This window comes from Penicillium samsonianum, assembly GCF_028829775.1.
Source record: "Penicillium samsonianum strain IBT 33392 chromosome Unknown utg000004l_segment0_segment0, whole genome shotgun sequence".
NCBI lineage: Eukaryota > Fungi > Ascomycota > Eurotiomycetes > Eurotiales > Aspergillaceae > Penicillium > Penicillium samsonianum.
This window is the reverse complement of record NW_026643262.1, coordinates 1,940,659-1,962,828: the sequence shown is the minus strand read 5'-3', so window position 1 is coordinate 1,962,828 and position 22,170 is coordinate 1,940,659. Positions and strand designations below refer to the sequence as shown.

Below are 22,170 nucleotides of genomic sequence, written 5' to 3'. Positions count from 1 at the left end.
CTAGCAGCCAAGCGAGGTCTCATTCGTTAGATGGGACTTTGCAATCATACCAATTGATCTCACGAAGACGACAGTCAAGCCACTACATTTGGTTCTTTACCGTTAGCGTGGTGGATTATGGGACTAAGGTACACGTCCTCTTTCGTTCGAATTACTCGAAGTATTCGCCGTTCAAAGGAGACTGACACGATGTTTACTTTAGATTCTCTAACAAGACGTCGAGGATGCCTCAAAATACCACCAGCTGTTGCAGAAAATATGCGGCAAGTTGTCTCATCATCCAGGAAACGAGGTTCAACCTGTCGACTCACTCCTAATTGTTTCACACCTTCGGAACCCAATCTTCGTCGGCGCTTCAATGGTTTCCACAAAGGATGAATGATATTTGGCACGATGGGAAGAAGAAGGAAGGAATCAATCGTGATCTGTAACCAGTGCAGAGAGCTGACGAGATCTATGGGCTGGCGCCCATCCAAGAAAGGTCGCCGGGTCTCATTGATAAAGGTGCGGGCTGCAAAGAACCCAATGTCTACCGTCATCCGACTCATATGCCAAAAGTTTTGTTCTGAATCGAAAGTCTGACTGGGTGTCAAACGAGGGCTACTTCGATGGGGTATCCAATATATGAAGCAAGTTTCTCCTATTAGTGACTAAGACATGTTGCAGCAGGCCATGTCAGATGATACGGAAGGCGCACCAGGCGCGACACCATGGTCAGTTCAGTATCGTTCGCTGAGATCTTCTACCGACAGCAACCTATCAGAAAGGTCCTAGACATAAACAGAGAGTCTGGCATTGAACAGCCAATTGTTAAGTATCCATAAGTTGAATAATCAAAAGGACATTCACATAGAAAACATTTCTAGAAGGTAACAATACAGTCGAGTTCAGTAGTATGTCGTCCGGGGTCTCCTTGGGTCCTGGAAATTAATTTGGTACAGACTATTGCCACTGATACCAGAGTCGGGTGGAGTGTCTTGCAGAGTGGATACATGTATAACAGTTTTGGCATGTGATAATAGCAGCTTGGGTTGATTTAGTGAAGGTGACAACACCAGAAATATCATTGAATGAACATATAATCTCTATCGGCCAGATCCAGGGTAGTGATACGTAGTAGAATTTATCCGAAATCCAAAGGTCCGAAAAGCCCTGGTGCATTATCAATTCCTCGCACATTGTTCCATTTGCTCAAAGCTTAGACTTCTTGCCAGTCACGTTGGGTACATCATCCCCCGAAAGCAAGAAGTCCGGGTAAGACAGGCTCCCACCGGAAGCACCGCCTGCCGACATGCGCCAGTTTGCACCATCAACTTTTTATGTGTTAGTATGGAAGCTTCATAATGTTCTTTTGTGTTATCTGACAACTCACCAACAAGCGTTTGACCACTGACATAGCTGCCAGTATCTGAGAAGAGATACACGGTGGCGTCGGCGATGTCGCGGACATGTCCAAAGCGGCCGAGTGGCTGGGCCTTGGTGTAGGCCTCCAGGGCATCTGATGGCAGCAGACGCTCCAAGCCCTGCAGAATGGTAAGTTGATCAATTTTTGACATACGAATAGCATTATTGAGACTTATACTAACCTCAGTTTGTGCAATAGGGCCCGGCGCAATGATGTTAGATGTTAAACCGCGAGGGCCATACTCGATCGCGACACTGTGCGACAAGGCATCGATACCGGCTTTGGCAACGGATACGTGGGTCTGGAAGGGCATACCCCGGTAGTGAATAGTGGCACTGACGAAGATAATTCTTCCGCCGGTTCCAATCGGTGATGGTTGAACTGGAGGGTTGTCAGTGCCAATGATAGACAGAGGGTCGAATTCGCCGAATGGTGCACTTACGAGTCTTCGAGTCCATTCTGTGTTTGCTTGCTGACTCCCTTAGATACGGAAGAGTTGCCTTGAGGGTATTATAAGAGCCCAAGACATCAATATCCATGACCGATTTGAAAGCATTCACTGAGAGTTGCTCGATCGAAGCGAGGAAGTTACCCGCCGCTCCGGCACTGTCAAATACTATCAGTATGAGAATCGAAGACCGCGATCAAGTTGATATATCAACGTACATGACGAAATCAATGCCTCCAAGCTCTTTGACACATCGCTCGACTGCTTGCTCCAAATTCTCGAGCTTGCGCACATCCACGGAGCCAATTCCAATCACCTTGGCACCGGGGCGGGCTGTCGCGATGTCCAGAGCAACGCGCTCGGTCTTCTCGACATTGCGGCCAATGATGCAGGCGTTGGCACCCAGGTGTACTAAGGCCCGGACCTGGGCACTGCAGATAGTGCCGGCGCCACCTGTGCAGAAGACGACTTTGTTTGCTGGATCGCGGATTTAGTGTGGGTTGCGCGGTGGCAAGGGATTCGAACAGAGCCTACCGAAGATCCCATCCTTCCAGGAGTCACTCAGATATTCTGTCTTGGGCAGCGGCATTCTGATTACTGGGTACGTCCCGAAGATATTGGTTTAAAGAATGTGGGGGAGTTGGGGATGTTCAGGAGGTAGGTCGTGGTTTGGGGATAGCCGTTTCCCCACAGTTGGACCTCGGCTTCACAATTTTATGCATTCTTATGCATTTTACGCATTCCGAATTTAGATGGATGCATAAAATAATACGAAAACACAAAGCCCTAGAAGAATGTCTCTCTTATGGCGTAGAAGATATTTTCTGAAGTGCTCATGGACCATATCAGTAGCCGATCTATCTATACCCCGTAGATCAGCCTCTTGTAGAACTTGATCTCCAAACTAGCTATTGCTCCTTTTTTAATTCTTCAAGTATATATTTTGACCAAGGTGAATATTAAGCATACTATAAGCACCTGGGCCTAATGGTACGCCGGGAACATAAGACTATATATATAAACAATGTGTCACTAACTCTTTACACATGGGCCCATCCATATCGATGCAAAATTTGCATCTCATTGATAATGCAAAGTTCCCCACGCTCTTCATTCCCAGCGCTCAAGGCTCTCCAGCTGTCTACCCTCCTTCGAACTACTTCTTCTTTCAACCATGAAGTGATACCCAAGCGGCGCAGTCGATTGACCCACAACCCTTGTAGAATCCGTTTCGCAGAGAGCCAGTTCATCGTCGGATGAATAGCTGTATATGCGGCGCCGCTATACCCGACCCTCACCAAAGGGTTCAAATAAACACCCATTTCCACTGATAGTGGGTTGTCTGTGTGGATGAGACAGCACTCGGAGCCTTCAAGATGATACTTCGCTAGTGAATCGGGAATACCTCGGAAGCGAAGTGGGAAACTGGCGATGAATGGGCTTGCGGGCATCGCCACTAGGGACATGTTAGTTTATGCAACGCTTTCTAGAATGGAGGTCAGTATACCCATGCCATTCCAACAACTTGTCACAGGAACAGGAGACAGATTTTTCATTGCATGTCGCGATGCCTCAGAGCTGAAATATGGCCACGTCTGCATTATGGGCTCATGGCCCTTGCTATCCCGGAGAGCAAATGTGTCATAGTAATTCGGAGGCTTGGAGAAATCTAACGAGCAAGCAGCACCGTATTCTCCGCCATTAGTATCCAGAAGTTCGAGAACGTCGTTCGGCTGATCAACAAAAGAGGGCCTTAATTAGAACATGCATTCGACAGAAGGTAAGATGATTCAAACGAACCGTGAACACAACGTCATTCAGAAATAGGATTTTATCAAAAGTGACACCCTGCCGGGCAAGATCCTGCAGAGGCAGCAAGCTCAAATTCCGTATCCGCGCAAGATACGGCACTCGTCTGAGTTGTTTCTTTCCACCGGGAGTGCGAATCCAGCCCTCACCCCGTGCGGGTGCAGCTATTTCGTCTTCATGTGTCACAGGTGACAAAGTGATATTCCGTGGCACCCGCATTCGCTCGAGTTCCCGATCTAGTTCTCTCAATGCGCCTTTCGTGTTATCATAGCTCCCACTTTCGTATATGCTGATGAACACATTTTCCGGGCCTAGCTTCAAGACCAGCTGTGTGAGTGCCTTGCTCCAATGACTGCGTAGAATAAGCTCATTGTTCCAGTTGATGCTTGCAATATATATTCGTTCTTGCTTTTGCGGCCGGTGTCGGAGGACAGTGTAATCTGCTTCGTGAATTCGGTGCTGAATCAGATGTATTTCGGCCAGATTCCATATTGTGAAGATTATGATCAGAGCTCGGGCGATGCGGTACCGGAGGACTCGTCGGGAGGTGGACAAAATCGTCATGGAAAGTGAGAGAGTTGGGAGATGGGTGGTTTGGTGTCAACGTCGGGGTCGGTTGCGATGCGCGCGATCTAATCCTCCTGACTTACTTGGCTGGAGCTGTGGAAGCAACCCTTGATAGAGGATATTGGGCATTGCCAGGAGAGAGAGCTAGGTAATCAAGGGATACCTCGAAATCAATATGAGAATGTATACTTCCTTCCCAAAGTAGAAATATCATCGAAGATCATCGACAGAAGGAGTAAAAACGGTATTCGCCGATCGGCCATGAAAAGATTGTGACAGCCATGTTTGGATCTACAATATGCTTGGTCGCACGTGGAAGTATAGAAATGGTTGCTTCTATATTAGTTTCAACAAGACAAGAACAACGATAAAAATTAGTATACAAGGGATGAAACCCACGATATCCAGGAACAAGTCTCAACCCAGGAAATGCAAAATAGCCGTCGCGGCAATGGCAATGCCAGCCACTCTCTTGAAGCCCGAATGACACCGATTACCCGCCCCCGTATCGGGACTCAATACCGTCGTACTAACTCCACCCTCAACCCACGGCTGCCCAGGTAGCGAAGCCGAGCTCTCGCCGATCTCCGCCGCGCTAAGAAGCTTGTTTTCCAGCAGATCGCAGTCGATCCGGTCATCATTCTTAGATATACTGTTGGTGACAGAGACCGGCAGGTCAAAGACAGTATAATAGTCTGTCCCATTCCAGCGGAAAGACTGGTGCATGGAGATATTGTATGCCCCGCGCGCCGATTCCTTTGAGCCAGAGCCGTCTCCCACAAGGCATTCGGGCCATATCCAATTCACATGTGTGACGGTGGATGAGGGCTCCAGGTCCAAGACGGGACCGACGTAGCTTGTGTTAGACGCGGGCTTTGTGCCGTTGGAGATGGTGAAGTTGTGCGACTCGGAGGTTAAGAAGAGTGTGATGTCGTGGAACCGGGTGGATGAGTCGGGCTGAGTTGATGCCGGCCATGGTAATTGGCCATTGCCGGAGACGTCGATTGCGATTTGTAGGTTGTCTAAGAAATTAGTAAGATGTTGATAGATTCTGAGGTTTTGGCGCATGGACTTGCCTCCTCCGAGGGGCGTGTTAGGCTGTGGTGCATCGACAATTGCCAGGCCTGGCGTGTATATTTGGCCGTTGACGATGGTGAAGTTGACCATGTTTTCTAAGTTTATGGATTTGATCTGAATCCATATCATTTTATTTACAGCAACATAAGCTTATGTCCTTTTTATTCTTTTTGCGCCAAGGGGCTCATTTCCGACAACTCCGCCGTTGTCCTTAGCGTATTGGGATTAATTTTACTTCTTCAGATCATTGGTCTGACTATGACCCTTGAACCCTCATCCATCAAGCCCCAGTTTGCTAGTTAGTTGTTCTCACTCGATATTAATCACAGTTAATAGGGGTACATGGCATATGTGACCTCTACTCACTTCAAACCTATATTTGCTCAGACATATTGATCTCTACCCCAATGCCCCAGAGTAGTAGACAATGCGACCGAGATGTTATTCATGTAGTTATATAGATAATGTTAGTTAGTTATACATTTTATACATTGTATACATTTTCTAACTTCACAACCCCACGTCGAGCATGCTTTTCTTCCCCGTCCCTCTCCACTTTACCCGAATCACCGTCGATCACTAGCATTGTTCAACCTCGTACTTAGTGGTATCGCATTACACGCTTTGTTGACAAATACCGCTATTGCTATTGATCTTATTTTTGAAGGTAGAGAGATCATATATTACTCGAGGGTGCTCTCATTAATTACTCACTTCAGATAACTCTGTTTGGTCGGGATCATTGGAAAGAAGATCTGAAGTTTTCGGATTGATCGTCAGTACCCGAGCTCACCTAGTGTTGGGGAAAGGATAGTCAAATGCAATCTTACGACATGGCGGCGTGCAATACCCACAGGGCTGGCCGAGGACTCAGCAATTGGTGCCTTGCGAGTCTGGACCTGGCTCGCCCTTGTGTTTTGCATGGCCGCAGCAAGCATTTTTTCCATACTTTTGAGGAGGCCTTTCATCCGGTCCTCCGCACTCGCCAGGCGTTGTTGCCGTTGCAGGTTATATTCAGTTGCACTAACTATCTTCCGCAGGTCCTGGACATCTACGCGGTCTTTTTCGATAGTGTGCTTTAAAGCCTCAAGGGCTTTTTTATTACCCTCAGCACGCTCAAGGTCCTCGGAGACCTGATCCAATCGTTTATCGAGGATCTTGAACTGGGCATCAATGTCGCGTGCCCTGTTACTGTTGGACTGATGGATCATGGTGTCCATCTGGTGTTGGTCAATGAATCGGGTCGTGCTTCGCTGTGTTGATATGTGAGATTGGAGCGCCGAGGCTTGGGACCTGGAACGGGTTGGCTCCACCTAGTGTTTGTCCATTTGGTCCCTAAGGATCACCATGAGAATGGAGAAAAAGGCAGAGGAGGAGGAGAGAGAAAAAGGAAAGAGAAGTCTGGAGCCATGGAGCGAACTTATGCCCTTCGGCGTTAGTCACTTGGAATGTGGATGAGCTCGGAAGGTTGTAAGACAAGGAAGGAAGATGGAAGAAGAAGAAGCGGCTATTCATAGACATAGGAACCATGTTAGTAGAAAGCGAGGGGTAAGTAAGAGTGAAATGAACTCACGGACAGCATGAGTACATAGTGGCATTTGATGTAGATGCTTAAAAGTGGAGGGAGTTGTAGGAAGAGGAAGAAGAAGAAGAAGAAGAAGAAGAAGAAGAAGAAGAAGAAGAAGAAGAAGAAGAAGTTGTTATTTATAGTCCTACGAACTACGCAAGTACTATGCCTCCCGAGCCCTGGAGGCCTTCCTCTATTATTCATCTATTTATTATCGTATTCAGTAACTATTTCACTATTTCCATTTAGTAATTAAGTACCGACACCGTATAACTATATCAATGTGACGGTTCTTTTGCCTCACTCTATCCTTACTCTATCTTCACTCTACTTGCTATATATTCTCCTCTTATTTATTATTTCTTCTTGCTGTCTGTCTACTTGTCTTAAGTCATTTTCTGGGTTCTCTAGAGTTATTGTCTTGACATTCTCTTGCGCTGATGTGCCGTTTATATGGGTATAAACTACAGAAATTGTAGTGTCGATCCTATATCAGATCCCTTCCACACCTCTACCTTCCTGTATGCGTTAGTCAAGGTTGGGTACCTACCTAAGTATGAGAAATATAAGCTTCAACTTGGCTGGTTGGATTATCGATTTCATAGATATGGTTCGGATATGCCGGATTCAAGTTCAGAAGTTACTCCATTCCTCGGTTGTTTCATCACAATGTACAGGAAAAGATGCGCAAAAGAGAAGGAGAACAGCACAAAAAGGTATCAAACACGGAACGTATTAGACGCGATGAAAGAAACAGTAGCGAAAAGGCCTTTCCAGAAAATAGATATGGAACAATAACCGGTGTTTTCACCAATAAAAAAAGCCTTCGTGGCCCAGAACAAAGACATGAAAGATCACCTCTTGTCACCCCAAAGACCAACAATGCCAATCGAAAGCGCAATACCAGACAACCAAGTGCGCGCTCGGTGGAGCCGGCGCTCCCGGTCCATCTCGCGTTGAACGGTTTCGCCGTTCACGTCGTCCTGGGCCTCAACAACGACAAGGTCTTCATCCTTGTTTGTGGTCGAGTCCCGGACAAGGGAAAGGTGGGAAACGTCGCGGATCACAGCCGACGCCCAGTTCTTGAAGCCGAGGTGACGGTTGAACCAGAAATCAACACCATGGGCACTGATTGTAGAGAATGCGCACAACCAGACCATGTATGGGTGTCGGCGGCGCGGAGATGAGAGACACCATGCGAAACAGAAGCAGGTGTTGGTCAGGAAGGAGAGGCGTAGGGCATATCGGCGGGTTAGGCGCTTCACTTCGTTCAGGGAACGGGCGGCGGTTGTCGCTGTCGGAAGGAGCTGCAGAGCTGGGATTGTGATAGCTGATGTGGAGTAGGAGAGGCCCTGCAGATTTGAGAGGGGTTGTTAGTATTTGTTGATCATATATTATGATGTGATAAATGCGATCGACGTACGGTAAGAAGACCGAGGGAAACAGTGCCAACAAACTTGCTGACGCTGATGGGGCAGGCCATGTTGCGGAATTCAAAGCCGATCGCTTGTCTCAGAGGTGTATTTGACGAAGATAACAGAATCTGAAATGAGTTGAGTCGAAGATTCACGTCAACAACGCAAAGAAGAGACGGTTCTTTTTCGGTGACGTCGCGGTCCGCCTGCGCGCCAGCCAATCAGAGAGCGGCTGTTCTTCATCGCAATGGGAAGGGAATCTATATGTTGTTACAATAGGAAAATTAGTACCTATATACGTCTAGATCTAAGCCTTGTCTCGGATATACTTTCTTTGATATTATATTTTATCCATGCATTGGTGTATATAAGACATAAATCGACGTCTATACCTACATACCAGATAACCTCTGCCACTCGAGACCTCGTCTAGTACACTTGGAAAACAAAGTATTCACTGAATATGATTTATTCAACAGTGTATTCTACTATGTAATTCTGGCGTACATGGTGAGCCAACCAACGGTGAAACGGTTGGTTTACTAGAGTACATATATACCATGCTCATGTCCTTTGATGCCGCACCCGGAGGCAAAGAAATGCAACAGTAGAGGACAAAGTACATAATCCAGCTGTAAAAATCTCGGGAGTTAGCGAGAAGAATATCAAAGACGTGGAGATACTCACCAATAGCATAATTCATGGTATAGTACCCAACCTTGTCGTTGATTGTTCCAGCCACGACAGGGCCCACGAATGATCCCAGTGTCCAGATAATACTGGGGATTGCTAGGGCACGCGACTTTCCACCATTGGGACCGAATGCCCCGGGGTGCTTTTTTGGAGCTCATCTACGGCCAATTCTCATATATCAATGGTTAGTCATTGTTTTAAATGTCAAATGAGAGGTATGTAGCTTACCTGTGGCTTCAATCGTCCCTACTCCATTCAGAAAGGTAATATGAAACCCAATCAAGGTCATCGTCAACACATATAGAACAGGTCCGCGGTTCCCTTAATTTGCGAATGGAAAGTGTTCATTGCCTGGAATACCCGAAAGCCAGATCAATGGAGCTAATACGGCGAATCCAAAAGCAGTCGGTGTGCGTGTCCCCACACGATCTTTTAACCAACCGACTAATGGGGACATCACAAGACGGGGAGCTTGTAGGGCAGCAAATACAAGACCGGATTGCATACCACCCCAGTCAAACTCATCACGAACGTGTAGGGGAACGGTAGCGTTGAATGTGGTTATCAAGAAACCGAACATGAAACTGCACCATACGGCACCAGCAAAGCCGAGCTTACTGAAGATGCACCGGTAAAAGTTTGGTACCTTTTGGGATACCGGATATGTGGCAGCAGATTCATCGTACTGGGTAGAGAGAAGGGGAGAGTACTCGGAATTCGAGGCCCTCTCGGCAGAATCTTCTGAGACATCTTTCAAAGTGGCCCTGTCAGAAATTGAGTCATGTTTAGAGAATTGAGAGTACGTACCGACTTCTTTCGTATGGCTCTTCTCCACCATCAAAAGACGAAAAACTATATCAACTCCAATAACTGTGAAGGCACTTGCCCATGCCACCCAGTACCCTGCCAGTTGGAATAATATACCAGATAGCACGGGCCCGGTTGAGGTGCCCAGCGATACCGCCATTGATATTGCGGCGTAGATTTTGGCCGTATGTTGAATTGGAACAGTATCCGCCACTGTCGTGAATCCCACAACCCACATGATACTACTGGCAATAGCTTGCACAAAACGGCCGACGAACAGCACAAACACTGCATGGTGATATTAGCGGCTGAGAGTGTCACCTTCACAAGGTTATGGCTTCAGACATACACGAAGACCCAAATGCTGTCGTAATGGTACTGGCGAAGGCTATCACTGGCGCCCAAAGGAACCAGTTGCGCTTCGAGACAGACTTATCTGCAAAATGTGCCGACGGCATCCGGGCAATGACACAAACAGCGGCACTCTCAGCCAGGAGCCAAGAGCTAATGCTTTGTGTACGGTGGGGATCTAAGCCGATTCAGCCCTCGACATCGTGATGCTATCAAAGCAGCCTTGTCTGCAAACTATGAGACGTACTCCCCCCTGGATATCGTTGCGCTCATAGACAACTGCAAGAATATGCCCTGGCGAGTGAAGAGATGCAATGAGAGTACCCTTCCGCTAGTCAATCTGCTTAGCTCTCACTCGTCTATCGCTACGGTTCATCATCCATCCACTGCGCCAATTTCATCTTTATACCAAAGTGTGATGCGCAAAGATGGAGGCTATGGTAATGTGCTGAGTATCATCTTCCATCGCCCGGACAGCGCTGAATATCTCTACAGTATCCTTGATGTCTACAAAGGTTCCAGCTTTGGAACTAATTTCACTCTGGTGATTTCATATGTCCAGCTGGCAATTTACTGGAACAGAGAAAGGGTCCCAAAGTATGGGGTGCCGCAACACATACTTCGCATCAGTGTTGGACTCGAGGACAGTGACCGGTTGGTAGCAACTGTCGTCAAGGCACTCAAGAACGTGGAGGTATTGAATCTCAAAACATTGCCTAGCTAGTTGATGAATCTGTCTTCTAAGGCGCAAAGCAGTAATGAAAGAATTTGTTTAAACATGCCCCCTGATACACATTTCGCAGAATAGCAGCAAAAAAAAGTGCCCTGACTGTTATTACATACATACCTACTAGGTGTGTATATAGGTACGAGCTGATATTGTCTACGAAGAAGCCCTGGATCCCTAGAGGGTGATGTTGGCGCGATATAGAGATAATGTGAACTTAATATAACCGGTCTTATCGTCATACAGCTCATCAAACAAAGTGTTGACTGTTTCAGCTATGGAGTAATTGAGAATAATGTCAATTTTAGTCTAATCTCCACTCTTCTGACTTTTTATACCCCCGAGGCCGGCCCCAAAACGAGCGATTATGTAACCCCGAACAAATCACCGAGGTCGCCCCGTATAGGACTGTATCAAACAGCAAAACCCCCACTTACCCTCCATAAACCACCTAAACCCCAAAATACACATAATGGCGACAATCCAAATCCTAGACGGAGGCCTTGGCACCTCTCTGGGCGATCTATACAACATCAAATTCGATTCCACAACAACCCCACTCTGGGCCTCACACTTGCTAGTGAGCGACCCAGCAACGCTGCAAGCATGCCAACGCGACTTCGGCGTCGCCGGAGTAGACATTCTCCTAACAGCAACCTACCAAGTCTCCACTGAGGGCTTTGCCCGTACCAAAACCACCCGATTCCCAGACGGGATCCCACGCAGTGCAGTAGGACCCTTCCTACAGAAAGCCGTGGACATCGCCGAGCAAGCGAAAGTGCGCGAGAGCGCCAGCGTCGCGCTCAGTCTTGGCCCGTACGGTGCGTGCATGATCCCAGGCCAGGAGTATAGCGGTGCATACGACTCCGAGCATGACTCTGAGGAGTCATTGTATTTGTGGCACTTGGATCGGCTGAAGATGTTTGCCGAGGCCGATGGAGAGCTTGTGTCGCGCGTGCGGTATGTTGCGTTTGAGACGCTGCCGCGGCTTGATGAGGTTCGCGCTGTGAGGAGGGCGATTCGGGATTCTGCGTTCGATGTGCCGTTTTGGATTGCTTGTGTTTTCCCGCGCGATGATGACCTCCTGCCTGATGGGAGCTCCGTGGAGGAGGTTGTGCGGGCTGCTGTTGCCCCTATGGATGGTGGGGCTGTTCCCTGGGGAATTGGGATCAATTGTACTAAGATGCATAAGCTTGCTGGGCTTGTTGATTTGTTTGGTCGCGCTGTTGCGGAGGGGCAGTTATCTGCTGTGCCGAGTTTGGTTCTGTATCCCGATGGAACGAATGGGGAGGTGTACAATACAACGACGCAGGTTTGGGAGAAACCTGATGGTTTGAGTGATAATGTGAGTGCAAGCGTAAGTACTACTGTCGGGTGGAAACATCGGAGATGACAATTATGCTAACGTGAGATTTAGCGACCTTGGGAGGAGCAGTTGGCCCAGGTGGTCAATGAAGCCTATGAAAAGGGCCATTTCAGTTCGTTCCTTGTGGGTGGGTGTTGCAAAGCTTCTCACCACGATATCAAGAAACTTGGACAGCAATTCAAGACTCAATAGGCATTCTGAGCGCGGAAGATCATTTACGAATGGAGTTTGGAATGTAAATTGAATGAAATGAGACATTGTAAATCGCTAATGTTGAATAGCCGGCTCGGCATGCAAATATTTATACATCATTAAAGTCATCTAAAAGAGCCAATCGGTGAACTTTGTCCACGCATTGTTATGCGGGTTTTCAACCGGCATAATCTCCCCATCTAGGAGACGACCCGACCATAAGTCGATATTGGCGGCACGCTCAAACTGTACATTCAACATGTTAGCAACTCTTCGCGAAAAAGCAGAAAGAAAAGAGGGGTTGAACTAACCTTGGTGCGATGCCAGAGCTTCCAGCAAATGATGGGAACGATGAAGATGGGGATACCGATGTACGACGCAACAAAGCTCGACGTATCCCAATTGCCCTTCAAAAAGACGGGGAAACCAGCAACCAAAGTAATGATAGTGGAACCAATAAAGCCCACCCACGCGGCATAAGGTTGAAATGGTGCCTTCCATGGGAGGGTGTCTCGGCTCACATTTTGTCTCTTCATCGCGGCAAAGAAACGAATATAGCAGAGGCAAAGGGTTGCCCAAGCAATCAAACCGGCAACCGTACTCAGGTTCAGAAGCCAGGAGAATGCCTGCGCTGCACCACCGCTACCGAGACTGAGGTACGCCAGCGGACCAAAGAGCCAGGCGGTAACGACAGCCACATATGGCACACCAGTCTTGTTCACGCGCCCGAAGAACTGGGGCAGCTGGTGGTCTGTAGTCATGGCGACAATCATGCGCGATCCGACCCAGCAGTATGAGTTACCGGCAGACCACGCGGCAATGAGAATGCATGCATTCACGATAGAGGGCAGAGCGTTGATGCCGGCATTAGTGATGGCAATCACGAAGGGCGAGCTGTTCGCGTTGTCAGAGCCGGAGACAAGGCCTGCGGCTCTTGGGTCCACGATCATGCCGATGAGGAGTGCTCCGAGAATGTAGAAGAAGGCAATGCGGTAAGTCACACGGCGGGCGGCCTTGGGAATTGCACGGTGAGGATCAACCGATTCGGATGCGGTAATGACGACAGTCTCGACGCCAATGAAGCTGAACGAGGCGTTGACGAACGATGATAGGAAGCCGAGGAAGTGGCCTGTCGGACCGGTGATACCGTTGAAATTTGTCCACGGCCCAGGGTTATTCCAGTAACGGAATCCAATGGCATCGCCCTTGGGACCGCCGCCTGCAGTAATGACAATGGAGACAACAACCAAGCCAAGGAAGCAGAGAACCTTGACGGCACCTCCAAACACTTCGGTTTCACCATAGAATCGCACACTCATCAAATTGATAGCCAAAATGAGTACCAAACCGACAGTGATCACCACAGCAGGAGTGATATCCGTCCAATATGAAACAATAACCGCGGCTGCCGAGACTTCCGAGGCGATGGCGATTGTGTAACAGTATCCGTATGAAATAGCGAGGGAAAAACCAACAGACGGGTCGATAAATCGAGTCGCCCAGTGAGGGAAGGATCCAGCAGTCGGGAAAAGCGTTGCGAGTTCGGCGATACTCTGCATGACGCACCACAAAACTCCTCCCACAATAATATATGCGAGCAGCAAACCGGCGGGGCCAGCTTTGGCGTAGGCAGCGCCAGTTCCCACGAACAAACCGGTGCCGATACCACTGCAGAAACCAATCATGGTAACCTGGTAATTGCGCAGGCGACGCTGCAAGGCCGCACGACCGCCGACATTGAGCTCAAACTCCCCCTTGGGATTGGCATCGAAGTCTTCAAACTCTGCGCCGGGAGCCGGCTGGACCTTCTCGTTGTTGAAGTCGGACTTGTCCATGTTGTCGTCTGAAGTGCCGATCATCCAGGCCGAGTCTTTCCCCGTAGATTATACCCCAGAGACTTTAGGAGAGATCGAAGCGGGTAGGGGGGAAACAGCTTCCTTTTTCTCCAAAAAATATTCAGTCGCGTCAAAGCACGACATCGGCCGGTGGACGGTTTGTTCTCCACAGTGGGGAGGCTCATTGGGCTGCGTTGCCCGGAGTTCGGCCTCTCTCCACTTTTATGGGAGGCGATTGACTAACTTTTTCTTCGCCATAATCGCGATGGGACCGATGGGACCGATGGGAGGCAAATATGCAATCGACCTTGATTTGTTGGTTTCATGTTACCCCAAGGCTCGGTGAAATATGGCCAGTACAAAGTAGGCATTGTGGCCAGTAAATTGAGTTCCTTCCAAGGTCCCAATTTGTAGAGAGGCAATGAAAAATGTACGCATACGGAAGCATGCCACGTGATGCGCCGGATAGATTTTCAAGAATAAGCTTTTCGCCTGAGGTACTAGGCATTAACTTTTGCCTTAGGCACCAAAATAAAAATCGGACCCTTCCAAGGTTTACCCGCGGGTTCTCGGAACAATACCTAGGTACTCTATTTTACCTAGGTAGATACATTAATTGAGCTAATAATATAAATTCCAACTATTGAACGGCTCCAAAAGGTTAAATATGTCAAAAAAGACTACCAAAAATGCGTGACAAAGCCGCATAAGCGGCCGACTGTGTTCACGATATATCGAGAAATCATCGCACGCGCAATAATATAAATCGTGCTGTAGTAAGTTGTAGGGGGCCGCAGAGCGCAGGGTTAAGGTAGCAGGGCGAATATATAGCAGATCCTCCCGTCTATTTTAGGGGGGTTTTTTACCTCGTACTAGACCAATATAGTTTAATTTTTCTATTCACCCTGTAACCTTTACTCTGCAACCTTTACCCTGCAACCTTTACCCTGCAACCTTAACCCTGCAACTCTGTGACCCTCGTTTTTACAACGAATCACTCGAGTTAATGCCAGTTTGATCAATGTTGTTTTCCCCAGCTATATTTTACCCCGCACCCTTCAAGATAAATTTGCTGTGAACCATGCCGTGGCCGTGGTGCTTTCCATTCAAACAGGGCCAATCAAAGATCGCAAAGAAAGTAAGAACCCAATATAATGAGATGGCTGCGTCTTGTTTCGTCGATATGCTAAGAGTGCCTACAGTCTCCACTTCCACCAGACGACGAGACTGGCTTGAAGTTGCTGTATGATGGGCTAACCCCAAAAGTCGAGTTTGTACAATACATCTCTATCAAATATTTCGATAATTAATAATTGCCGCAGCATCATTGCTGTTCATGGCCTGAATGGCCACCGCGAAAATTCATGGACGGCAGCCAATGGGGTAAACTGGCTCCGTGATCTGCTGCCAGGTGATATGCCCAACACTCGAGTCCTTTCCTGGGGTTATAGTTTGCCCACTGCGGGAAACTCCGATGAGACATCATCCCAACAGAAACTATCTGAGCAACTAGTCTGTGACCTGTGGGAAATGAGATCGTCAACAAACGTACGAACTCAACTGACCCAAAAAGCAAACAAGAAGTAGTACTGACAGAGACAACACAGACAGCCAATCGTCCGATTATATTTATTGCACACAGTCTCGGGGGAACTATAGTCAAAAGTGTAAGTCTCACCATTCTATATAAAAGAGAGTTGCCATTGATTATCACCAGGCCCTGCTTTATGCCGACTCAGCACAAGAAACCCCTACTACGGACCTCCGCAGCACCAGACTCTTAACTCGTGGAGCGATCTTCATGGGGACACCTGAGCTAGATTCAAGGCTCATTGGACTGCAAAGCTACTTAGCTAATGCTAAAGGATCTGAGCAGGAGTCCAGCGATACTTATAAGGAAGCACATTGGTTGGTGACTATATTACAAACCTACCCATCGATCAGCCAACAGTTTTGGACTTTATTTGTTCATGAGAGACTCGACTCTCCGTCAACAAACAATACATTGGACCAGGTAAGAGAGTTATCATCAGCCAGCCGTGAACTATTTGCTTACACTCTTAGTTGCCTTTGAACAAGACTGCGTCGTCTCCACTACAGGATAATTCGTCACATATTTTCATTCAAGCTGATCACGGTGGAATGATCAAGTTTGAATCATCACTGGACGAGGGTTATTTGAAAATTAAAGAGCATCTGGTTTACGTTGAAAAGATGCTGAAATGAGAAACTGATACCTGAATGCCTGAATGATTAGGCCATAATATAAAGTTTGTTTCTGGGGTTCCATAGTTCATTCCTCTCCTCTAGCGGATATTCATTTGACACAACCCATGCAGCGATAAATGAAGGCTAGTATTGGTACACCGGTGAGCTCTTGATTTATTAGCCCCCCGCTCGATAATAGGGCTACACACGCAACTTCCTTTTCTTGTCTCCTTTTTGGCTTCACACATTCCCAATCCGGCAGGGGCGCTCAATAGTGTCAGGCGAAACTAATATTTATCGCACAATTCTCTCGCAGTTACCTAATAGGGGTTGTATTATTAGCCCTATGGAGTGAAACAAGTCAACGCCAAGGCTTGGATTTTATCACAATTTCCACTTCCCCGCCCACGAGCCGCCAAGCGCCAAGTTTCATCATGATAATCATGCCTAGCATAAGAGCGTATGCAGGATTTAATGCCGATCTAGGACAGTAGGGCAGGCCAGATGTCGATCATAAAACGGGAGAGAGTCATGATTTCGAGAAATAAACAAATTATAAGAATAGTCGACCGCATGCGGCCTTGTCGTTAGGTAGAGTTTTTAGTAGGGTTTTTAGAATGTCTTTTTCTTTTTTTCATAGATATTTCCCCCTTAATGGGTAGAATCGTGAAAAATGAGTCGAAGCTATATTTACATGTGATTATTAAACAATAATGTAAATGGGCCGATCGTTCCTGGGTTGGTTTTCACCCGTGGATGTTCTTCTGGTCGAAGACGGGTAAAATCTTTATTCAGATGTCCCCTCATTCTCCCCTTTCATCGCGAGGAATGCCCAATTACACCTATCCCTTTCGATATTTAAACTGATTTATCCTCCTGATAATCTCGTTTTCTTACACTGTTCATGTTGGAATGACTGAAACAGAACCCTCTCAGCGAGATGCCCGGCCGGAGGCATCCCCGCTTACCTCTAATGGGGAGGGGTCTCCCTCTCCCGGAAAGGCAGCGCCTGCTCCCAAAGCCGGCAGAAAGCTGCCAGGATGGCTTGATCACTTCAATGCCCGCGATCTTAAGGTGCTATTCCGTTGCTCGCTAGCTGCCTGGGTCGCGTCTCTGTTGATGTTTATCACGCCGTCCTTAAGCGTCATTGGTACCGCGACTTTTTTTGCAGCGTGAGCGCATCCATATATTTCCTCTCGGTATCAATGCTAATCCTATCTCGATCAGCCTGGTACTCTTCATGGTGCCTCCGACCGGAATTGTCTTCATTTTCCTTTTAGGAACTCTGACCCTCGTCATTGGCATGGCTTTGGGCTGGGCCTGGGGTATCGTCGCCATGAAGGCTGCTATGGCAGCGAGACCAGCGGCTGAGACCCAGGCCAAGCTTCAAGCCCTAGGACAGGCCGCATATAGCCAGGCTAATTCCACCGGACAGCCGGTGGCAGCTGTCCAAAAGGAGCTTATCTACACTGGCTGGATGCTTGACGCTCGTGTAACAGCTGTCTATTATTGCCTAATCTGTTTGTTCATCTATTTAATCGTGAGAACTTCTTGATCCGAGCATAATCGTCAATACACTGACCCTTTTTCGCAGTCCCGTCTTCGGGCTAAAAACCCCAAATTCATTCTGATGCAGATTTTCGCAATCATCATCATCGATGTTACTCTGACTATTGGCCCGCTGCTTGGATCGTTCAGCGGCACCATCCCCAAGGTCCTGATCGAGCCTGCCGCTATTGGAATTGGGTTGGGCCTGGTCTCCCATTTTATCTTCTTCCCTCGATCTACCTCCCATGTCGTGCTCGATGGCATGGAGGGGCTGGTGCGGCTACTCAGAGGGCCTCTGGACGCCACAGAGAACAGTCTTCTGAAAGGTCAAATCTTGGATATGGCAGATCTGCAAAAGATCAAGGTGAAGAGCATTGCTGCTTACAAGGATCTCAAGCCCGCCATGGGCTTTTTGCCATTGGACTTCTCCGTCGGTTGGTGGGGTGCTGAGGACGTCAAGAGCATGAAGAAACCAATACGCCAGGCTTTGATGAGTAGTCTGTCCCTTCTTGAAGTTCATATCGCCCGCATCGGGGGACACGCGAAGCTAAAAAAGTTGGACCAGCTCACTGTGGATCGGGATTCAGACTCTGATTCACAAGTTAATGGAAATGAGAAAAAGCGTTCACGCGAGGTTGGACTGCGCCAGCTGATGCAAAGTGTGAATTTGGTACAAGCACTGCGAAGCCCAGAACATGAATCCATGCGGTCGGAAACTATCGACGTATTGCGCGAGTCCAGCAAGGATATCCTCCCGGCGTGCCAGGAAGCTGTTGAGATCATTGCGGAATCAATTCACACGGTTAACCAGCGTTGGTTCGGTCGCAGTTCCAAGGAACATCTCAATCAGTTGCACGAGCGCAGTCTTACTGCGCTGCAGAATCTTCAGACCCTGCGCACATCGTTTGCGACGGAAACCACCGAACGTTTGATTCAAACACACGCAGAGATCTTCGACGAAAAAGGCATGCTCAAGGCCCTTGACGAAACTTCAATGCCCAGAGTTAGGGGTATCACTATGGGAATGATCTTCGAAGAGCAGGTGCTCGGCGTCGCCGACGGGTGGGAGCGGGTCTTAGGACAGCTTGTCGCTCTCCTCAAGGAACGCCAGAAGATCCGTCTATGGCTACCCAAGGGCTTGCGATATGCAGTCAACTGGATTCTTCGAAAAAATGTCGTGGCGCCTGTAACCGCGGCTCATAACCCAATCGTCGACCCCGACGTCGCAGAGACGCAGTCCAAAGCGGCACAGCAGCATCTTCGCATCAGCAGAGGGTATCGTGTCAACCGAGGCAGCCGCTTCGGGCGCGCTATCATCGGCATCTATCATTGGTTCATCAACCCGGAAGGTCTTTATGCAATGCGCATGGTGGCTGTCACCATCGCGCTCGCTATCCCTGCTGCTATTCCTCACACTGCGGGTTTCTATTACCGTGAGAAAGGTATCTGGGCCCTCATCATGGGGCAGACCACACTGGTCATATACATGGCTGACTTCACGTTCTCCCTTCTTTGTCGAGCCATTGGTACCATTATTGGCGGTGTCCTTGGCTTAGTGGCGTGGTATATCGGCTCAGGCAACGGCGAAGGTAACCCATACGGTCTTGCTGCTATCATGGCTGTTGTGCTCACGATTCTCATGTGGGGACGTATTTTCGCACCCCCTGCTATGCTTCAAGCTATGATTATGGCTGGTGCGACCTGCATTCTGGTTGTTGGTTACAGTTTCGAGGATACGTAAGTAAATTATGCCACATTACGGGAAGCAACATGGCTAACACACTTCCCAGACACATCCCAACTTACGGCAATCCCGGCTGGGGATATAATGTTTTCTGGCGACGACTTACGCTTGTTCTCATCGGCTCTGCAGCGGCACTGATCGTGCAGCTCTTTCCCCACCCACCGTCTGCGTCGGGACACGTCTGCAAGTCCCTTTCAAACGTCATCCGCTTATTGTCGGACCACTACGCGCTTCTCTTATCTTGCTGGGGACAAGGGCGCGAAGAAGGTCTGGCCGCCGAGAAGCTGGCTATTAACCTCGCCGAGACTCTTACCGCACTGGACGGGCCCATCGCGTTGCTACGCTTTGAATTTTCCGGCTCGCCATTTGACAGCGACCGTCTTGGCCAGGTGAAATCGCTGTGCCAAGAACTCAACCAGAACATTGCTCGGCTACTTTACCTATCTGCTTCGCTGCCAGAACACCTGCAAAGTCGCCTATCTCGTCAAGCCGGTCTCCTTGACCACCACAATATCGGCGACGTGATGGCTGTTCTTAGTGTGGTTGAACAATCACTCAAGACCGGCGACCCTCTACCCGATGTGCTGCCAACGCCACTGCTCAACCGTTGCCACGATTACTGGGTATCGCACCAGGTGGATATTATTCTAAGCAAGGAGTTGATTCGCGACGAGAACTACCGCCGGTTCTGCGTCGCCATCAGCGCATACCTCAAGTTCCTGGCTACCGTGGATGACCTGGTGCTTGTGATGAAGGGAACATTGGGCGAGTCGCACATCATCAGCCGCGACCTGTTGCCCAAGCAGTATGTATAAGAGTGTAAATGTATATTGTAATGATAGGGTGTGTTCTACTAGGGGCACCCGTGGACATATATAATTGTGCATATAGCGATGTGTCATAAAAATTGGATCTCCTCACGTTCTCCGCACGGCCGGTTTTCTCCAATTTTTTTTTTGCCTTCCCCAATTCCCAAAACCATTCTAGCGCCTTTGAATCAAATCCTTTGAATGTCGTTCAATATTTTGTTTTCTTCTTTTTGATCTCCTATATATACCGTTAATAATTCTAATCTTCAAATCCAACTACGGGCCTCACCCCATGGCCCCTTCACGTCTCGCTCGTCTTCCCCGGTGGATCAGCCACTGGCTTGGCTATCGCCCGGAAGCCGTAAAGCCACTCTCTACGTACGAAGTCGCTCTATGGTCCTTCATAACCTCATTCTGCGGTCTATCAGTCGTACAAGCAATTTTCAACTATTCCGACTACTTCATCGAGCGCAATGTACCGGGTATAATCGCATCCTATGTAAGCCAAATCGCCAAATTAGCATTCCCCAAATATCTACATTGACTCACACATCCAAATCAGGGTGCATCCGCAGTCCTCGTCTTCGGCGCAATCGAAAGCCCGCTCGCGCAACCACGCGCTCTAGTTTTCGGCCACTTCTTCAGTGCCTTGGTCGGCATCTGCGTCACTAAATTGTTTAGTCTGATGCCCGACCAGGAGCGCTTCGAGTCCCTGCGCTGGCTGGCCGCTTCACTCTCAACGGCTATTGCTATTGTCGTTATGCAGTTGACGGGTACTACCCACCCGCCTGCTGGTGCGACTGCTTTGCTCCCGGCTACCAATGAGGAGATTTGGCGCCTTTCTTGGTACTACTTGCCTGTAGTCCTCCTGTCTTCGGTTATGCTGTTGGTGTGTGCGCTGCTGTTCAATAATTTGCATCGCCGGTATCCGGCATTTTGGATCGCGCCTACTCCGCCAAAGCCGGCTGCACCTCCTGCTCCGGTGCTGGCGCCTGTTGATATTTCCTCGGACGAGGAGAAGACAGGGAAGAGTCCTGTTTGATTTGGGGAGTAGGAGGTGTGGTATTAAATTAAGAAAGACGTTGTAATACCCTTCGGGAGTTTTCCCACAGCATATGCCGCTATTCGTTTGGGGTGAGATGGTGCGAGATGTATATAAAAACTCGGTTGCGCTACTAATATATTCGAGACTCTGGTGGAAAATAACTTTATCATCATTCCTTCAGGTCCAACATACCCATTGACATTATCCACAATCGTAGTCCTTTATACTAGTAATACTCAGAAACAATCGCTCGGTATTAGCGGCCTGGTACTCCTCTAATTTCGCATCACGATAAGTCCACGGGTGGATGTGGTGGGAAAAGTCAGCGTTGTATAGGGTCGCAGGGTAAAGGTGTAGGGCAAATCGAAAACTAGTAGGTATCGTATAGGTAGGATAGGATTTCTGCCATTCCTTGGTCTTCGCCCTATAAGCTTTACCCCACGAGCTTTATCCTACTACCCTACAGCCCTATAAAACTCTAACTTCCCCCACCACATCCTCCTAGTTATCACTATCAACAGCCAATATAGTAGTGGCAACACCCTACCCAGGGCTCT

At 48.4% G+C, this 22,170-nt stretch overlaps 13 protein-coding genes across 13 annotated transcripts; 5 read left to right on the top strand and 8 right to left on the bottom strand.

The window, feature by feature from the left end:
* Window positions 1-1,191: 1,191 nt before the first annotated feature.
* On the bottom strand, window positions 1,192-2,442 carry N7471_007665 (SDR family oxidoreductase; the record flags this gene model as incomplete). Its single annotated transcript, XM_057280384.1, has 6 exons — window positions 1,192-1,313; window positions 1,373-1,523; window positions 1,587-1,786; window positions 1,848-2,011; window positions 2,072-2,330; window positions 2,388-2,442. The coding sequence occupies 6 exons, from the start codon at window positions 2,440-2,442 to the stop codon at window positions 1,192-1,194; spliced, it is 951 nt and encodes a 316-aa protein (XP_057134644.1).
* A 451-nt stretch (window positions 2,443-2,893) lies between these two features.
* Window positions 2,894-4,226, bottom strand: N7471_007664 (glycosyltransferase family 69 protein; the record flags this gene model as incomplete). The annotated part of the gene is made up of 3 exons (XM_057280383.1): window positions 2,894-3,309; window positions 3,361-3,586; window positions 3,654-4,226. The coding sequence occupies 3 exons, from the start codon at window positions 4,224-4,226 to the stop codon at window positions 2,894-2,896; spliced, it is 1,215 nt and encodes a 404-aa protein (XP_057134643.1).
* Window positions 4,227-4,646: 420 nt separating this feature from the next.
* Window positions 4,647-5,396, bottom strand: N7471_007663 (uncharacterized protein; the record flags this gene model as incomplete). The annotated part of the gene is made up of 1 exon (XM_057280382.1): window positions 4,647-5,396. One exon carries the CDS (start codon window positions 5,394-5,396, stop codon window positions 4,647-4,649), a length of 750 nt encoding a protein of 249 aa, XP_057134642.1.
* Window positions 5,397-6,082: 686 nt separating this feature from the next.
* N7471_007662 (uncharacterized protein) lies at window positions 6,083-6,526 on the bottom strand (the record flags this gene model as incomplete). Its single annotated transcript, XM_057280381.1, has 1 exon — window positions 6,083-6,526. The coding sequence occupies one exon, from the start codon at window positions 6,524-6,526 to the stop codon at window positions 6,083-6,085; it is 444 nt and encodes a 147-aa protein (XP_057134641.1).
* Window positions 6,527-7,422: 896 nt separating this feature from the next.
* On the bottom strand, window positions 7,423-8,437 carry N7471_007661 (uncharacterized protein). Its single transcript, XM_057280380.1, has 2 exons — window positions 8,297-8,437; window positions 7,423-8,225 (listed from the first exon to the last, which is right to left on the bottom strand). The coding sequence occupies exons 1-2, from the start codon at window positions 8,354-8,356 to the stop codon at window positions 7,728-7,730; spliced, it is 558 nt and encodes a 185-aa protein (XP_057134640.1). The 5' UTR covers window positions 8,357-8,437; the 3' UTR covers window positions 7,423-7,727.
* A 410-nt stretch (window positions 8,438-8,847) lies between these two features.
* N7471_007660 (uncharacterized protein) lies at window positions 8,848-9,270 on the bottom strand (the record flags this gene model as incomplete). Its single annotated transcript, XM_057280379.1, has 2 exons — window positions 8,848-9,134; window positions 9,210-9,270. Coding segments are annotated over 2 exons (348 nt in total), but the record flags the coding sequence as incomplete, so codon positions are not given.
* Window positions 9,271-9,303: 33 nt separating this feature from the next.
* N7471_007659 (uncharacterized protein) lies at window positions 9,304-10,246 on the bottom strand (the record flags this gene model as incomplete). Its single annotated transcript, XM_057280378.1, has 2 exons — window positions 9,304-10,076; window positions 10,138-10,246. The coding sequence occupies 2 exons, from the start codon at window positions 10,244-10,246 to the stop codon at window positions 9,304-9,306; spliced, it is 882 nt and encodes a 293-aa protein (XP_057134638.1).
* Window positions 10,247-10,428: 182 nt separating this feature from the next.
* N7471_007658 (uncharacterized protein) lies at window positions 10,429-10,863 on the top strand (the record flags this gene model as incomplete). Its single annotated transcript, XM_057280377.1, has 1 exon — window positions 10,429-10,863. The coding sequence occupies one exon, from the start codon at window positions 10,429-10,431 to the stop codon at window positions 10,861-10,863; it is 435 nt and encodes a 144-aa protein (XP_057134637.1).
* A 475-nt stretch (window positions 10,864-11,338) lies between these two features.
* Window positions 11,339-12,424, top strand: N7471_007657 (homocysteine S-methyltransferase family protein; the record flags this gene model as incomplete). The annotated part of the gene is made up of 2 exons (XM_057280376.1): window positions 11,339-12,223; window positions 12,284-12,424. 2 exons carry the CDS (start codon window positions 11,339-11,341, stop codon window positions 12,422-12,424), a joined length of 1,026 nt encoding a protein of 341 aa, XP_057134636.1.
* A 129-nt stretch (window positions 12,425-12,553) lies between these two features.
* N7471_007656 (putative amino acid permease) lies at window positions 12,554-14,283 on the bottom strand (the record flags this gene model as incomplete). The annotated part of the gene is made up of 2 exons (XM_057280375.1): window positions 12,554-12,670; window positions 12,736-14,283. 2 exons carry the CDS (start codon window positions 14,281-14,283, stop codon window positions 12,554-12,556), a joined length of 1,665 nt encoding a protein of 554 aa, XP_057134635.1.
* Window positions 14,284-15,340: 1,057 nt separating this feature from the next.
* N7471_007655 (uncharacterized protein) lies at window positions 15,341-16,485 on the top strand (the record flags this gene model as incomplete). Its single annotated transcript, XM_057280374.1, has 5 exons — window positions 15,341-15,397; window positions 15,462-15,502; window positions 15,582-15,807; window positions 15,953-16,273; window positions 16,324-16,485. 5 exons carry the CDS (start codon window positions 15,341-15,343, stop codon window positions 16,483-16,485), a joined length of 807 nt encoding a protein of 268 aa, XP_057134634.1.
* An 894-nt stretch (window positions 16,486-17,379) lies between these two features.
* Window positions 17,380-20,574, top strand: N7471_007654 (uncharacterized protein; the record flags this gene model as incomplete). The annotated part of the gene is made up of 4 exons (XM_057280373.1): window positions 17,380-17,639; window positions 17,695-18,007; window positions 18,062-19,752; window positions 19,806-20,574. The coding sequence occupies 4 exons, from the start codon at window positions 17,380-17,382 to the stop codon at window positions 20,572-20,574; spliced, it is 3,033 nt and encodes a 1,010-aa protein (XP_057134633.1).
* A 286-nt stretch (window positions 20,575-20,860) lies between these two features.
* N7471_007653 (HPP family protein) lies at window positions 20,861-21,610 on the top strand (the record flags this gene model as incomplete). The annotated part of the gene is made up of 2 exons (XM_057280372.1): window positions 20,861-21,067; window positions 21,131-21,610. The coding sequence occupies 2 exons, from the start codon at window positions 20,861-20,863 to the stop codon at window positions 21,608-21,610; spliced, it is 687 nt and encodes a 228-aa protein (XP_057134632.1).
* Window positions 21,611-22,170: the final 560 nt, after the last annotated feature.